At 41.6% G+C, this 17,890-nt stretch overlaps 1 protein-coding gene and 1 long non-coding RNA gene across 9 annotated transcripts in view; one reads left to right on the top strand and one right to left on the bottom strand.

Annotated features, from left to right (window-relative positions):
* Positions 1-1,587, bottom strand: part of ANO5 (anoctamin 5) — a 59,484-nt gene extending 57,897 nt beyond the window's left edge. For 7 of the 8 annotated variants that reach the window (XM_064512853.1, XM_064512854.1, XM_064512856.1 and 4 more), the window contains exon 1: positions 1,327-1,587. In XM_064512853.1, the coding sequence (XP_064368923.1) occupies positions 1,327-1,387 (61 nt within the window). In that variant the 5' untranslated portion in view covers positions 1,388-1,587. The remainder of the gene's footprint in view (positions 1-1,326) is intronic. The other variant, XM_064512858.1, reaches the window with a different exon arrangement.
* A 190-nt stretch (positions 1,588-1,777) lies between these two features.
* Positions 1,778-17,327, top strand: LOC135328659 (uncharacterized). Its single transcript, XR_010389620.1, has 3 exons — positions 1,778-1,968; positions 3,584-3,744; positions 15,443-17,327. It is a non-coding gene; the product is annotated as an uncharacterized LOC135328659 (long non-coding RNA).
* The last annotated feature ends 563 nt before the right edge of the window (positions 17,328-17,890 follow it).

Below are 17,890 nucleotides of genomic sequence, written 5' to 3'. Positions count from 1 at the left end.
AAAAAAAAAAAAAAAAAAAAAAGAAGAAGATTTTGCACACACAGTAATGTGTTATGGTACTGTAAAATCTAATAAATCATCCTTGTTCACTGAAACCCCTCAAACCTCCTTATGTTCAATGTTTATGACTAATGAACCACAAAATTTACATGGGAAAACTGGATGTTAGGGAATCATGTTTACAAACCTGACTTCCCAACACCGTTCCCTGAATGGTTATTGTATATTTTGCAAACATTTAATTTCCTGTTAATCATGACGAATATTTAGCCTCAAGCTACTTCAGAAGAAAACAACTACTGCTTAGGACAGTGAGACAGTTTTAAGCACATTTCTGTGCTTATGTGCAGTGGGAAGGGCAATGACTCAGGTCTCCCCACAAGGCTTTGGAAACGCGTTGCTGGCCAAGAGGCTGTAATATCCCCATCTGCTTCAGTTCAGTCTGCCAACTGCAAGATGCTTTCACGGAGACAGCAAATGTCTGTCTGACACCAGCTGCGACCTCCTGCCTCTCGAGGAGCTGCACTATGCTACGCTTGTGCTTGTCATTGCAAATAGCTTCCTTTGGATAGTTTTCACAGGCATTACTTGCAGTCCTATTTCTCTAAAACAATACTGTCAAATACTTTGAAAAAACACGACTTTATGCTACTGCTTAGAGTGTTTAAAATAGCAATATGTATTTTTCTAAAAGACACAGCAATCAGGCTTGTGAGGGAAAATCAGGAGCCTGTGAACCCAAGACACCTCTCTAGATGCTGCTGGCGGTCCCTTCCCTCGTTTTGAGCCTTTACTTCTAGGACTGATGTGAAGAAGCATGACGCAAGGAAGTTTTTCCAGCTCGATGTTTTCCTCTCCCGTTTTCTTTTTGTAAAGACTGAAGGATCTGTCCAAAAATATCCATGTACAGTCTCATATCCGACCGTTGTTTTGCATCGCCAGGCAACGCACGCCCGGCATTTACGCCAACTCACTTTACGAAATCATAACGTTACCTCATTAATTATCAAAAATTACGTTAGGCAGCGACGCGGGCTGGAAGCCACCGCGGCTACCGCCAAGCGCAGGCCCCGCGGCGCCCCGCACGCACAGAGCCCCGCCTAACACCGCCCCGCCGGCGGGGGCTGCGCCAGCCTGGCCAGGGCGGCCGCGGCCACCCGCTCCGGAGGCGACGACCAACAGACCCTGCTTCAAACCGCTCCGCTGACCGCCGCCGGCCCCGCGCCACGGTGCCGAAAGCCCCGCCGCCACCGCCGGGCGGGAAGCGGCGCCGCGCCGGGCCCCGCGGCCCCCGCGCCGCGCCCAGCCGCCCCCGGCGGCACCTACCGTCGGAGGTCAGCGCCATCTCTATGAGGGTCTCGTCCGCCTTCCTGCCCAGGCGGCTCATGGCGGCTGCCGCCCCCTCCCCCGGCGGCCTCGGCTCGGCTCAGCCCGGCGCGGCGCGACGCGACGCGGCTGCCCCTCCTTAAGCGGCGGCGCGGGGGGGCGACTGAGGGGCCGCGCGCCTCCACGGCGGCGCTGGGCACCCGCGCGTGCATGCGCACTGCCCGCCCCGGCGGCGGTGGGGGCGGCCGCCGCCCAGCCCCGCCCCGCCCCGCCCCGCCCCGTCGCGCGGCCGTTGGCGCGGCGGGAAGCGGGGTGGCGCCGTTGCGCCTCAGGCGGGGCGGTGCGGCGCGGCGTGAGGGGCGGCCGGGGGGGCGGGTTGGGGGGAGCCTCCTCCCGGCCGCTTGGCCCCGCGGATGGGCGGGGGGGGCGGTGCCGCCAACGGCACGGGGAGCCGCGGGGCCCTGGGCGGGAGCCGAGCGGGGCTGCAGCACCGAGGGCCCTTCTGTGCCCCTCTCGTACCGTTTTTGTGCCTTTCTGAAGGAAAATGCCCCCCCTAAGCAGAGTTGTGTCGAGACGATCCGTGTCTCTGCGGTTTCGTGTTGTCCAGAGTCTCGAGGACTTTTTGGTTGATGCAGTCGCTGGGTAAGGACTCTGTTAAAAACTGTTAGGTTTGTACTGAGGACACTGAAATAACTACCAAAAACAAGCTGGGGAAGCATCTGAAACCCGAATGTTACACAGAACCCCGGTTTTAAAAATGAGACTTTCAGCACTGCCTAAGAGTTTCAGCAGAGCAGCCCCCTTTGGCAGCGTTACTGGTCCCGCTGGCTGCAGCGAAGGGGTTGTCTTGCTTTTGGGCGGGGTTTTTGTAATAATAGAGCAAAGAGAAGAAGTTAAGGAAGTGGGAGAGAATAATATTCCCTTCGTTAGTCTCACTTTTCTTTACTGAGGACCAACTTGAGCTTGCTTTGATCGCACTGCGAGGACGACCGGCGCAGCGCACAGGCCTCTCGCATGCTCCGAGGGCTGATTTGTGCAGGTGTCAGGCAAAGTGGGAAGTTGCTATTAGCTGTCCTGATGGCAGCTTTTCCATGCGTGAAGCAGCCTCACTTTATCATCATCATCTTCAGCAGCTAGGGGTCGTTTCCAATACTCTCTCCATTTATTTCACATACGTTCTGTTCGCTAACATCATTTCAGGGCAGACCCTGAGGCCTTTTCTCAGATCAGCTTTGCATGTGCACCTTTTACTGACTAAAAAACAGCTTCATGCAACAAGCTGATTTGCAGTCCTGCTACCTGGGCACCTGATGCACAACAGCAGTATCATGATGGGATTTCTCAAGCACGAAGTAAAGTACAGTGAGTCAAAGTTACTTTGGGGTTGTGTTCAGGTCTACATGTAGTATTAGGCCTTTATTTTTCATGCATCATGTAACTGCTTCTAGAAATGTATTTTTAGTCAAAAGCGAGACTAACAACATATTTGGTTGCTTTCCAAAGTCTGAAATGCTTAGCTTGGATTTTAATCCGAAGATACAGGTTAGTGGGAACAAAAAGTACAGAAATGACATACCAAAGGAATCATTTAAGAACTTGAAAGTGCATACAATTCACTTGGTCACAATGATTACTTTAAAAGCTGCATTTTCTAAGCCTTTAATTTTATCACAGCTTTATATTATAGGATAAAAGCTTTTATGCCCATAGAAGATGCAGTTAGCAGCCAGTATTCAGTAAGAGCCAGGAATAGCAAGGATTTCAGTGGCCAAGGCTGGGTTTTGCCTTCTAATTACATGCTCGCCCTTCCCAGCTCCACCCTGCATGTGTAGCAGGGAAGTTGACCATATCTAAAGCTGTAAGTACTATATCTAGACTGCCAAAGATGCTTTTGCAAATCTCTGTAATTGGACAGGCTCATGGTTTGTCGAGGCACTGAATTTGTGTAAATTACACACCAGCCAATGTTAGAGACAGGACAGAAATCTGCTCTCCCAGAAAGAGCCATGAAGGCCTTGTGCCCTTAGCAGGCACACATAACCCAGCTTTTCGGTTTCTTGTATATTCAGAGTTTAAACAGCTATTGTCTCATGCTGCGGTTTCACAATGTGCTTAAGCGATCCAGGACCATGCTTCCTTTAAAAGGCACAAACCTTTCTTCCTCCTACCTTGTCTTTTTGTTGGTGATCATAAAGCTGTACAGTGACTGAGGTCAACCTTTTAAACAGACTGATAATTTTTTTTCCTGGATTTTCAGTTCCATGACTGACTGCAAGCAACAGCTACTGCCAAAACAAAGAAGGGAACGGGGAACGTGGAGTGGAAGGAAGGGCAGGATCATTTTATTGCTTAAGTACCTATACAACAACCTGGAATGCTGGTGTTTTTCTGCTTCTAGTGGCCTGGAGTTCAAACACGGTATCTAATGCAGTGTATACATTTATTTTTAAAAAGTTAAAGTACCTAAAAGGTTGTAGGTGTAGGTAATGGCATCACCAGGAATTACTAGCAGTAATTATACTTAGGGCAGCAACAAAACATAAGCAAAACATAATCTTCATGTGTGTTAAAGAACAGATAGTTGGTAGCCCTAATAAGGTCTTATTCTCTGTTAATGGGCATTTTAAAAAGCATGGAAGTGATTTAGTAGCCGTCATATTTTCAAAAATTATTTAAGCACAGAAAATTGGTGGAGTTTGGGAGCCAGATTTCAAAGATACCTCTGCACCCATCTGTGTCTCTGATAGGCACACTATGATCTGTTCAAAAAATTGCAGCTTATGTTCCAAGATCCTGAACTTTTGGAAATCCCGTCAGAGGACTGTCTGCATCTTTAGGCACCGAAGCATCTTTGAAAATAGGATTACAAGTCCTAAATCATGTTGAAAATTGAGCTTATGTGTGTATCATTTAGATGCTTTGGAGAATTTAATTCTCCGTTATTTATCTATCTATCCACTGGGAAGGGATCTAGTATGTGCAGCTTCTGCATTTACCACTTGGGGACCTGTAAGCAGTTAAGACACATACGCGTTCAGGATTCCATACACTGTGCCTATATCAGCTATTACATCCTTGTCATAGTCTCAGAAGAAGCAGGTACCTTCTGCTCTTGAAAATATGTGTATATGTATACCCCTTTCCTTTAAAAAAACAGTTTGGACTTCATTTGTTTCCTCTAAGGAATAATTTGCTTAATCACTCTTTCAGTATATATGTTCACAGTTACAGTAAGTTTTCAAATCTGACTGTGAGCACAAGTTTGAAATGGATGTAGATGTAACGAAGGGAGAACAGTGGATCTCCTTTTCAGTCTCTGTTTTTTTTTTCCTTGGTGGCTAAACAGCCACGCAGATGGTTGCTTTGCTGTGAGATTTCAGGGGACATAACTGGAGCCCAGAAGCAAATGTTGCTGCCTCGCACCACTTTGTGAGGGTGTTCTTATCAACTGGTTAAAGGTCGTTGAGGCTTTCCAGCTGAAGAGCTGATCAGTTTCTTTCTCTGTCTTTGAATTAGCTCTTTAGAATATAAATAATAATTTGGAAAGAAAATAATCATTTAGAGACCAGTAGAGCTAGATACTAAACAGGCTTAAAAAGCTGAAGCGGGACTCATGTGGAAGTTATGTGCCTAAGTCTAACACGATACTCAAAATCCATTCAGTTACCACATAATCTTGGAACTTCCACAGGCGTTTTTAAAATGCAGACCAGCAAGGAAGCGCAGTATCTGTTTCTCAGGCAATAACATCAACTGAAGTTTAAACACTCGTCTGGAATGTGGGAGATCCAAGACCAGTGATTGCGACTGAAGGGAATTCAGCCTCTCCCAATGTAACGCTGTAACCTGCAACCTTTACGCAGTGCTGGGTACAGTGAATGAATGAGGAGACAGGGCATGACAGGGGAAGTACTGCGCACTTGCTTGTTAAAGTCGCTACTGTAAAGAAAAGAAGGTAATAGCCACTGATCAGAGAGAAAGCCCGAGGGAGATTATAACTGCCTGGAGATTCAGTCTGGGCTCCCTAAACTGTTTCTCAATTTTACTCTGCAACTGTTTGACATCTGACTCTCCGCTTGCGCTATAGAGTTAAAATGGCTAGACATAGCTACTCAAATACCACCCTAGGATCAAGCACCTAAGGTGTACAGCAATGCTCGTTGATGGGATGGGCATTTGAATTTGTATATTAAGAGAGCTGATTCTATTTCAGTACTGCTGTACAGTCCTAAAACCTACAGGAAATGAAAATGATGACAGAGTGCCATAAACAGTTCCGGTGTAACGAGGTGGCAGAATGCAAACCATTCTCAAAGGAAGTAAAAAGTTTTACTTAGTAGGTAAAAGCTCGTAATTATTCACTGCGTTTTTTTCTACAGCATCACTTTTCAGTTTATCTGCTGTTTTCAGTAAGTGGTCTGGGCAAAAAGAATACCTATGACACTTAAACAGATGATTTTACAGATTATAGTCTGCTTTTTTCTTGGCCCTAGTTACTACAGATTTACAACAGTAGAGCTAAAATCAACATCCTGGTTTGCACTCTTCCCTAGGGCAAGGAAACTACATGGGGGTGGTCCCAGCTAAACTGAACCACACCTCTGTAGGGTACTGACTGCTAGAGGAAGAAAGCACAAGACAGAAACATCAGTTTTGTTTCTTCGGTGTGAGTAACAGGCTTTGAAAAACCTGCTAGAGATCAAGTTAATCTTAACAGAAGCCTGTATCTCTTTTCAAACCCAAGCATACGTTTTAGTTCTGTAGTCCTGCAGTTACACTCCAATAGCTGGATTTCCAAGTTTACAGCTGTCATCAAAGCCTTCTTAAAAGAATCTGAAGAAACCACAAGAAAGACCACAAGAAAAAATGATTTTGGTATGTATCAGGAGCTGAGAGAATCTGCCTCTTCCACCCTGCTAGAGAAATTCTTAAATACCTTAATTAGGACAAATTTATATACAAAATCTTTAACTAACTATGACTGAGTCATGATTATTCTCTCTCATCATGTCTCCATGGATATGATTTCTCTAAACTGTCCCTAAATAGTATGAGTGAAGATTGGTATTTAACTCTGAGAGGTAGTGCACTGATAGTTACATTCTCATAAAAGGCTGCTTAATGCAGTAGGGATGGGGAAAGGCTACTTCATCAGTTCTGGCACTTAAAAGACGATGGAAAATGCCATCTTAAGATAAGAAGTTGCACTATTTTAGTAAATTCGTCTGCTGCCCAGGCTTTCTAGTACAATCATCCATTTTCTCAGTTCTCCTTTTATAGACAATTTAGTTTGTCAGGGCTTAGTGCCCTCTGGTGGTAATAGTGAAACTAGGTCATGCTGACACATCATGCTTTGTATTTTTAACCTGTATCTGTTGATTATCCCAGAGTGATAAATGGATAAAATAAAGTGGCATTATATTGGGTTTTTAAACACAGAGGGCTATGGAGTGAGTAAATGAGGCTGGTGTGTGAAAGCCAGAGCATTACAATGATGTGGGGTGGTAAATAGCTCTAACAAAAATATAAAAAACTTCAGTGTGTGTATTAATCAGCTTAGACAGTAGAGCAGAACTGAACTTAAAAGGGACACTGTAAAGCTACAAGAGAGCAAAACAGTATAGCTATGTATGAGATAAAGTGTAGCCTCCCACAAAACTTTGTACACACCTTTTTAATGACATGTTCATCTCTTGTACATGAAGATTTGTAACTGTCCTCGTTACCTATTTTATTGCAGAGTATTAAAATGATATAAAAAGATTAGTAGCTTTGTCAAGAAAATCTAGAAAAATATAAAACCTTCAATACACGTACTAATAAGGCAAGAGGTTCAAGCACAATTTATTTAGCTGACAGGCTGGTGAGAATGATAATAACACAAGTGATTATCTAGTCCTTTGCATACTGTTGAATGTGCTCTCTGCTGTTTATAAGATTCTTAATGAAGAATAACAGTTGTTATAATAGAGCATTAAGAAACATTTCACATTCATTATTATAAAATATCATTGATTCTGCCCATTTAGTAGCCTCACACTTCCATTCAGTGCAGTGCGCATGCACAGCACCCCTAGAAACAGCTGATACAAAGGAAGCATCTTTGGATGTCGGCTTCTCTGACATCAGATCATCAACCCGCATCATCCTTTTCAGCCCATCTCCTTGGGTAGGCTCTGCAGGTTAGTTCCAATGCCTTGGCTGAGGATTTCCATCCTTCACAAGATCATCCAGCTTCCTACTGTGCCCTTCTTTGCCAGCAATCTCATTTTCCACCTTCCCTGCAAAAGTGGATAGAGATAGCTGCAAAGGCATACTATCTTACCTAGTGGTCTAGGTGTAGAGCTGGAGGCAGCACTTCTAAGCAGAAATGAGTGAAGACAGATGGGCCCAGAAAGAATAAAACACGTAGTTTCCCATCAAGATAGAAAAGGCAGGAGAGAACAAGAAGAAGTTAGAAACTAGCGTTTACAGGAGCAAGCCAGATGAGGGTGTGTAGGGCTGTCTGCCTTAGGAAAGATGCCTGTGTGATGGCTGTAGACGGGAAAGAAGGTTGCTCCAGGGTGTTTGTGCAATAACCAACCATACCCAAGCGCACACAGGTTTTCCCAGATTCCTAGAGCTCTGGGCTGCCTGATACTATCTCACAACCCAACTGTGTGTTTGAAGCTGCTGTTGGCAGGAGATGTTGATGTCTGTGCTGGCCCGTACCCTGATGGATGTACATTAATATATGCTGGAAGGGAGCCTTTCTCAAAAGAGATGAATTAAATAGCAGATGACACCAGCATTGATCCAGTGCTAATGGATACTGCCATATTTTTAATTCTAATAAAAGTGGAAAGTGAGCTGATAGTTCTTGGTTGTAGGAGCCCTTCAGTTTCCTTTTGGACCCATTTTCGCAGCTGTTCCATGAGACTGTGTGAGATATAGTGATAGTATGGCAAAATGTTTCCAGACTTTCCCCAGTCTGTGTTTACCATTCCCATTTTCCAGCCCTAGTTGATCCCAAGTTCCTGTCTAAATAATTAACTTGCCTTCCCCTGCACAGGAACCTTGTGTAAAATTGTCAGGGTTGCCGCAACTGGCCTGTCCATCCCCGTCACTGTTCGTACTAGATCAGTGATAGATCAGTTGTGTGAGCTCTGTGAACATGATAAGCATCTGGGAGAAGCAGGACTGGTGAAACACATGGGCACCCTCAGCCACATCGAACATAATTGGGAGGATCAGGTAAAAAGTAAATTGAGAAATTTAAGCAGAAAAGATGTATCTAAAAATCAGTAATGTATAAATAAGATAGAAGTATAAATAGTACAATGAAATCTATATAAACTAATAAAATATATACACATTCTAAGCAGGAAAAATCAAAGCCTGTGAGGGAAAGAAGTGAAAAAAAAGTTAGAAACAATAAATATGAAAAATGTAATATCTAATTAAAACTTTCCTTGCCTGGAAAGTATATATAAAATTCCAGTGGAATGGAGGAAAGCCCTCAGACTGCCAGTTGCTACTTTGTTTCATCTGGCTTCAAAGAGGCATAGGAGTGCCAGCAATACAAATTCTTTTTCGTGCCATTTACCTCTGGTTCCAAGTGGGAAAACCAAAGTGTAACACAAATAGGCCAGGGCCTAATTCTGTAATTTCTGTACAGTAAATCTGGTATTTGAACACTTTCTGTGGCTACCTCTAAGACTGTTCCTTTTACTTTCTTGTCAAACTGTTAAATTCATAACAGGAGCAATGCCATCTTTAACAAAAAATCAAATATGTTTTCTTGAGATCATTGCTGTTGTCTATAATATAGGTCTTCTTATAAATCGTATATTGCATGGTTTATCAGAAGACAAAATAGTTGTGCCTTCTACCTATAGCCTCTTGGATAACCAACCGAGTATCTAATATATGAGGGGGAGTCTCATCTGTCATTTCTTGTTTTCCTCACTTGAAAAATTCTGCTGTTTCATACATTAGCTCAAACTTGAAAAGAGGCAAGAAGATATTACTTCTCTGGTAATTACTAATCAGATCGCTTATAAAATCCACAAAACTTACTGTCTTAATTGTGAACATTTTTCCCAATTTTTAAATTCATTACTTCTCTTATTAATCAATGTACAACATGTAGTTTTGGATGATTCCCTTAAAGTTAGGTCTTCAAGTTAGGTCCTCTAAGATGCCTGATAATAGCATATCTGTAAAATGCATGAAAATATTGGGAAACTGTCATATATTGTTTCCTGAATTATTATTCAGTGTCCCTGTCCCAAAAGCTCTGAAGAATCCTTTCATAATTTTGATAGTACTCACTTGCTTTACCTGAATCAGTGGGAAACCACAGGCCAAAAAGACCACTATTTTTATTCTGAGCAAGTCATCAAACATAAAAGAGGGAAATGAAGCCATTCATTGATAGCTCTCTGTATTTCAGAGTCAGGGAGAGAAAAATAGATTGCTTAATATTTGTTATCTGATATATATATTTAGGCACTGCAAATATATATTAGTAGATCTATTTTTAAAATATTTTAAGAACTCCCATGTTTTTTTCAAACCAGACCTTTAAGTCTGGAATAACCTTTCTATTTGATAGATCAAACCTGATCCTAGATTTTCTCATGCTTTTCCAGCACAATCATACTTAGCTTTTCAGAGGCACAGTCCACGCATAACAATTTTAAATTGTGCATGAATCAAGAACTGGGCTAGTATAAAATCCATGGCACTTTTTGACCTGCCTTTTCAAGCCAGTCAATTACACAAAGACTCACTGATCATAATATTTTCCTTCATGCCTTTCCACGAGTTACTGAAGGAAGCTGCATGATCAGCACATGCCAGTGTAGTGATCTTTCTTTGAATTGCCTCATACCCTGCCCCATCAGTTCTAATTTGCACATTAGAGGAGTGGATTTGACTTTATATAGGAGGGGTAGCATTGGCTTTCCCTGATCCCTTCCTACATTAATTAAGTCAAGTGATGCTACTTCCTTCTTCAGTTCAGAGCACATCTGCATGTTTCAATAGCCGTCTTCAATGATTTTATTAACATGAATATCAAGGTCCTTTACTTTTTAATTTCCAAGTGATCTTTGGAAAGAGAATCAAATACATGTGCAGTATCTGTAAATACAACAGTTCTTAGTCCATTTTTGCCCAACATTATGATAAAACTAGTCTGTCTCAAGCTAACAGAGGCAGCTTTAGTTAATGCCTCTGTTAAAATTCTGGAGAAAAAGTTTAATAAAACTTGGCCATTTAGTAATAGGTCTGTGGTTTCTGATGTGATTTAATTTTTCTGCATCTAACATCTTGAGAATTAAAATAGAATGACAATTTTTAAAACTGTCAGTAATCACTGCTCTTTTCAGTCATTAGCCTGTGAGGCACTATCTGTATCAGCTAACTTGGGCTTGGCCTGCAGCAGCTCTTTTCTTCATTTCCTTTGTATTTTTAATCACCTCTTTCAATGTATTAAGCTTCATCCCTCCATTTCTGTTTGTAAAATTGATAACCTCCTCACATTCTTCCTGTCATGCTCAAACTAAAACTGAAACAGGTAGGGCATTTCTCTTTTCCTTGCACTTATAAGCATCCACACTATTTTTTTTTTAATATTTCTGAATGTCTGCTTATGGTTCAGTATTTAGTATTAAGAAATGCTAATGTTCTAAGAGTCCATCATTGTTTTTCTCTCTGCATACCACAGGATTCATGCTGAAAATCTCACACTATTCTTCTGTTATCATGTTGTCATCCAGGTATCTAATAATCCTTGTTCTGGATTCATTTTCAAGATCATGCTTTGTCACTAAATTGGTGGTCATACTCTCTAATTCAGCACGATTACATGTATTGTCAGGGTCAAAATCAGTTATAGCACTTGCTTTAATCAATCTTACTTACTGTCTTTAATGCTAACCTGTCTGGTGATGTTTCTGATAGTAAAGAATTTATTTGCCGTGGTACTTCTTAGCAAATTCTTAAAACTTCCTCCCCCGAAGACCGGCAACTTCTATACAGTTCTTTCCTGAAATTTACCTCAGCGTCCAGTATAGTCAGCGTTCCATAACTGCCTGTGAGCTCTTCTTCTGGGTTACGAGAGGCTGACAAACCTGTTTCACATCTCTCTCATAAGCATTCACTAATTTTTCCTTTTGGTGTCATCCATTGCTCTTGGAGCTGGGACGAACAATGCTCTGATTCTTTCTATTGCTTTTCTCTCATAAGAAATACTAAGAGACAATTAGGTGTCCCACCATGATTATGTGGTGCATTGAATATGACCACCATGACTGCATACTATATGAGAAACTGGATTTGAAACTTTCCATGCGTGGATCCCAAACTGCCCATTTCACTGCCAATTTTCATTCAGATCAAAAATGGGCCCAGACAGTGATGGCATAAGCACTCTCTTCAGTGGTGTGCAAAAACAGTTCTCCTTGTCGCTAGCTAATCATTACTTTTCATAGAAACAGCCCAGTGATAATCTGTTTCTGGATTCAAGCTAAAGTTTGAATGATAAAATTATTAACATCAGGAACATTGCTCCATGTTTTTACACTATACAGCTCAGAAGTTGTTTAGCTAGCAGTTAACTGGTGCGTCAGGAAGCAGGGTCCTGTGTGAGTTGCAGGAGAAATATGACAGGGACTTTCCTTAGTTCTATCACACCTATACTAAGGGATGTCAACTGAACTTGGCTTTGAGCAATGTATTACTAATATTTTCCAGTGATAGGTTTCATTTTGAGATACTGCCAATTTGCCAGTGAAATGGGTTGGTTCAGCAGAACATAAACATATCTGAGCTAAATCCAAACAAATGGCTTGGCTGGAGCCCAGTTCTACTATTTCAAAACGGAAAGTAACCATCGGGAATCACAAGGAGGTAATGGGGTTCACAACTGCGTCAGTGTTACGATCCATAGTAGCACTGTAGTTTCTGCTGTCAGAGTAACCGGACTGCAGCTTGGTTCCTCTCTCCTACCTAAATTTCTACATTTATCTGTCAGCTCATACCTATCTAGAATATCCTGAAACCTGAACTGCCTCATGTACAATCTCATGATTGCCATATATAAAAACCTAACCTATTCTCTTGCTAATTCTTTTGTGATTTTCCACTCATGCTAATCCAAAAGACAGTGCTTTTTTTATGGCTTAGTGAGCCTTGTCCCTTTGGGAGCTTTAATTGCAGCCTACCTTCCAGTGGACCTGCTGTGTTGCAGGCATGACTAGAAATAAGAGCTTTTCTGGTGGTAAGTGATATTTAGACATCTCCCAGTACACAGCCTGAGTGAGACTTAGATACCAGAGTTGGCAGGGAGGTGGGTCTTATATACATGACAGGTATACTCAATAGTTAGGGATCATTAGGCATATACATCTAAAATATAGATTTAGATGTTGAAGGAGTAGTTGGAAGAAGGAGAAGGAACAGGTAAGACAAATCACAGAGCAAGATGTATTTGCATAAAACAGCTCTAGACAGCTAACTGAAGGTAGATGAATCCAAGTTCAAGTTATGCACAGGCTTTCCATAGTGCTGTGATACTTTGAGAGAAATAGGTGTTGTCATCTATTAACAGAACGTTCATTTGTAAAATAATACTAAGGCAGGAACCTAACATACTCTTTTTAATTTCCCACAGAATTCAAGACATAAAGCCCACTTTCTGAAGCAAATACAGCTGTGCAGAAGCTGAGTTTCATCAATTTTCATTGCAGCATTAGTAGTAGTAATAGCCACACATAACATGAATAGCGGTAGTACATTAGAACCACAGTCCTGAGCCAGGATACCTCTGTGCTAGAAGTTTGAAAATTTTGCTTTATATCACAAATCTACATTCACAGCTGCTTCTAATTAACAGTTATTAATAGCAGGGGTAATGGGATTTTTACAAATTGCAAAAAGTTGATCAAAAAGAACAGGAAAAACACATGAAAACATATTTCACAATGTTCCAAACAATTTTCTCAGGCTGCTGTAATTGTGTAGGAAGACTCACATACAGCCAAACAAGGGGATCAAAGAGCAAGGTAGAAATATTGTATAATATGAAAGATTATGGATAGTAGAAATACTTCCTGCTTCCATGGCTGGCCTTATGCTTCTCCTCCATAGCCACATATTCTCCTTCCCTCTTCTTAGCAAAAGTCAATTTTCTACTATCTGAAGCTGAAGATTTCTGGTTCAAGGGGTAGGTGCTCTCCTGGTGTCCAGCAGTTACCCTTGGGTAGCAAATAGCTTATGTCACCTTTGAATGCATCCTTGTCTATTTGTCTACAAGTATTTTGACATTTTACATTGGAATATATAAAGTGTTTCAGCATCAGACTATTATGGGCCGGTTTGTGATTTTGCTGTCCTTTGTTCCCAGAACAGTCCTTTTGGAAATATTAAGATATCATTCACAGTGAATAAATATTTAACTCCTTGAATCTAACGATGGTTTATTTCTATGGACCTAATCCTGAAATGATTAGTTTGTCCATTTAAAAATTCCTATTAAAGTTAATGGCTCAGGATTTTTGCTGTTATAATATCATTCATTTTTAGATAGCAATATTTCTCTTTCTTCAGTGAGAAAGGAGAATCAACCAGAAAACAAATATAATTGAGAAGGTTTTTAGGCATTACAGGCACTACACAGTGAATGAAAATGCTTTTATATAAGGTTTTGATATGGCAAGTTAGAAATCATTTTCATTTCTTTTAAATTAGTATCTTACATTCCCAGGGGCTTTGTCTTGGGTTTAAAAAGCACAAGTGAGAATACTGTCCTCAGAAAAGCTATCCTGTGTAATTTCTTTCTTCTTTGCTTGCAATCAATCATTCTTTCAGTGAGGGTGATCTTATGTGCTGCTTTTTGGGTTCAGAATACTTCTTGCTGTGTGATACCCGTGACTGTAGCTTTCCATAATATGATTATCCAGTTTGCTGGATGTAGTCATCTGTAGCTAGGTTCTTGAACACAGTATTTTGATTCGGCTTAATTGGAAGAAGTGTGTTTTTCCCTTGCTTCATTGTTAAATGTTTTTCAAGAAGTATCCCTGCTTTGTCTCTCCTTCACACAGGTATTGTACTGTGTAATGAACAGAATAGTGTAATTGCATTGCATTACCCCAAGGAAGTCTCTTGAATTTTTCTTCCTGTAAGTGGACTAGCCACGGGTTTTGTTAGGAAGATGTGCAAAGCTCTCATTTGGGGAGCAAACTGCAATAATGTGTCTGCCTATTTTAGTTACCTTTTAGAGATTCACAGTCACTCGCTGATATTTTGGTCTCATATCTGGCACCACAGGCATATCACTCAAATTGGACAAGGAGATTTGAATGTTGATTTTCTTCAGCAACTGTTAAACATTTAAAACTAATGATTTTATCAAAAAATTTGTGATTCTTATGACTTCTTTTGTTCTAGAAAGATTTCTCTGGTTCTGGTCAAAATAAGAGAAAATTACCACAATGTAGTTGAATAGGCCAGTGATCAGGATACTAACTGGGCAATGGAGAAACATGACTTAGAGCTATTGCTTGTGACTTTCTCCCATCCCATGGACTCTCTTACTATTAAAACTGTTTAATTTTACAGACTTATTGATGGCACAGTCAAGGAGAAGGAAACTGACTGTACTCCACCATTTTGGGCAGTCATCTGGCATATTGGAAAACCAGTTCTACATTCCAGCCCCACAGGCATAATGCCGTTAGAAAGGAAAGCATGAATTATGGATGACTCAGCCACAGTACAGAAAATTACATTAGCATATATAACACAGAGAGGATTGAGTATAATTATGGTAGCTGTACACAGCAAAGTATAGACTGGTAGGAAAATAGTGGGGCAACAGCTATTCCTGCTGGGTAACCTTGGTTTGCTTGGAGAAAGAGATTCCAGGCTTCCTTTGGTTTGTATAATCTGAATGTTTTCCTAACCTCAGTTACTGTTTTGCCAAAGGCCAGTATGTAGCACAGATGTGGGGTTAATACTAATCATGATAAATTTAAACTGAGCCTTGAATGAGCTCTAACGTAAGGCAATTCAGATCTGATATGCCCCAAAATGCTCACAGACTGAATAAAGCTGTTTGTTTCCTTCACAGGGTAATTTTTCAGTGGTCCCAGTAGCAATGATCAAGCAGCTCACTAAGACGACACATTTGCTGAGGGGCAGGAGGATAAATATGTGCAGCTCGGGAATTTCTGGCAAGCTTGGAACCGTGGGGGAGTTTCCTGCTCTAGAATCTGTGCAGTGGTGCCCCTCCAGCAGAGACATCATCTGTGATTGAAACACCTCAGACTTTCTGAGGTAGTTTTTTTAAGGACATGTTTTAATTGCTTTTACAAAATCTTCAGCTTTTGCTTTAAGCTTTTGGGTTAAGTTGATTTTTGAGTTCATTACATCCCTCCACTACTTACAGTTTTTTGGTTTAACAGGAATATTCACCAGCCATTTCTCTCTTCGGTACTGGCTTTACAGATCCTAGCAAACCCTTTCTTTGGAGACTGGATGCCAGTCTGATACCAGGAATACTACTTTACACTACGGTGACTATCTAAAATGGGGGATTTATGGATTCCTGCAATTAGCAAAAGATGTTGGTGATGTAAACAGATAAACTTGACGCACTCCTGCTTTTCTAACAGTAGTGTAAAAAGTTCTTTTCACCAGAATACTAGAGGAATCTTGTGTCCTTGCACATAGTTCTGTAAGTGCTTTGGTGTCTGGATGAATTCATTAGACCTGTGGTCTCTCCTCTCTCAGCTTTCCTAGTCTGTTTCTGTTTTTTCTCATAATCACCCAGAAAACACAATTACAATCTTATCACTGCTTAACCTTGTGTTTTGTTACTTGTTAGGTAGCCTTGTGTTTTGTACTTTAGTCCCAAGAATGCCTCTTAGACTGCATAGCTGCATGACTAATTCATCCTGTGTTTGTATTCTCAGTAGTGCTTCTATTGTTTGAATGTCCTGCTTATACAAGAATGTTTCATGGTTTCTTTGTATTTGTCCTGGAAGAAAGATATCTCTTACATTCATTAGCTTTAAGAAGACAAAACTCTTCCTCTCCTGCCTCTCCTTCTCCCCCCTCCCCACGGGCACAATAATACATTGATGGAGTAATATTACAAATATCAAACAGAGTTTTTAGGGTCCAGGCATGATGCTTCCTCCCCGTGGTAATCGAGCTCTAATAAATAATCCAGCTCTATATAGTAATCTTACTGAAATGTAGTGCCTCCTGGGGGTGACAGCCATATGCACTATGAGACTATAGGTTCCAGCAGCAGCTCAAGACAGACTCCTTTGTGTATACAATTCAATGGAAACTAAATGCATCAAGCTACAATCAAATCAGTGTCCTCCATATCAGTCACCAGGGGTCACTTGATCTCTTCCTAGCAAGGATTTTGTTATTCACACATTCCACCGAAGCCGTCAAATGGTCCAACTCAATAACAACTAATAAAGCAAGCACCCCCTAAAAATTTCCCTAGGGAATCTTTTTAAATTGAACAGGGAGTAATAAATCTTGGAGTGTCAATAATGGTGCAAACGTTAATTTTGTTGACTCTGCTGCGTGCCTCCTCAACTGAAATTTCAAGTGCTGCTCTGGGAAGATGGCTGCTACTTGCGTTCAGTCTGCTGCTGTCTGCCTGCCGCAACAGTTTCTGATCTGCAGAAAGGGCTGTTTCCCATGGGCTGTGCACAAAACAGTGCTCTGGTGGTCTGAGTTATTTCTGCACCTTCTAAATCTCAGCTACTGATTTTAGTGATGCCCTTAAATAGGAGTTAGATGACAGTGATAAATGTGCAGATAAGGCTTTCTCAGATGGCTGGTACAGTCCCTAGCATGTAACAGAAATGTATCCCTGTGTTTAGGATAGTATTAGTATCAATAATACAATTTTCTCTATTATACGGACTGGATAGAATACGGCTTTTATGGTGTAAATTTAGTCTATTAAAGGCATCTCTGTGAATAAATTGTACTAGATGTTCTTTTCATCCTTTTTAGCACAGATTTTTTTTGTGACATGTCATTTTTGGGCTTTAGGCAACTTTTTCCTCTTACTGTTGTGGAAGTGGAACTGCAAGTACTGGCATTAAACATTGTGGGAAATTTGTTCAGTTATAATACGTGAAAGTGGTCCTGCCAGAGCCCAAAGCTTCCCATGCCTTTGATCTCTGTTTTGTTGAGTGTAGTATTTCTCAGGTACTTGATACCCTTATAACGTAACTAAGGGACTATTTCCCAAAGTCCCAGTTGCATGCCTACTCCATGTACTCATGCGGCACACTGCGGTGCGGGGCAGAGGCCGTGACCTGTGTGCGCGCAGCGGCCTGCACGCACATATCTGCGGAGTGCGTCCTCTCACCGGGATGTCCACGCGCCTGCAGCCTCCAAGCAGATTGCGCTGCTAAAACGACAGCAAAGAGCTCGGGAGGGTGCAGCGGCCTCGCCATGTGCCCAGTGCCCGCTGCAGCTGGGGCAGGCAGCGGTTAGAGCCCCCGTTTCAGAGGCAGCAGACTGGAGCAAGGACACGCTG

The sequence above is a fragment of the Dromaius novaehollandiae genome, chromosome 5, assembly GCF_036370855.1.
Source record: "Dromaius novaehollandiae isolate bDroNov1 chromosome 5, bDroNov1.hap1, whole genome shotgun sequence".
Taxonomy (NCBI): domain Eukaryota; kingdom Metazoa; phylum Chordata; class Aves; order Casuariiformes; family Dromaiidae; genus Dromaius; species Dromaius novaehollandiae.
Note: the sequence above shows the minus strand (reverse complement) of the source record. Positions and strands in the feature narration are given on the sequence as shown.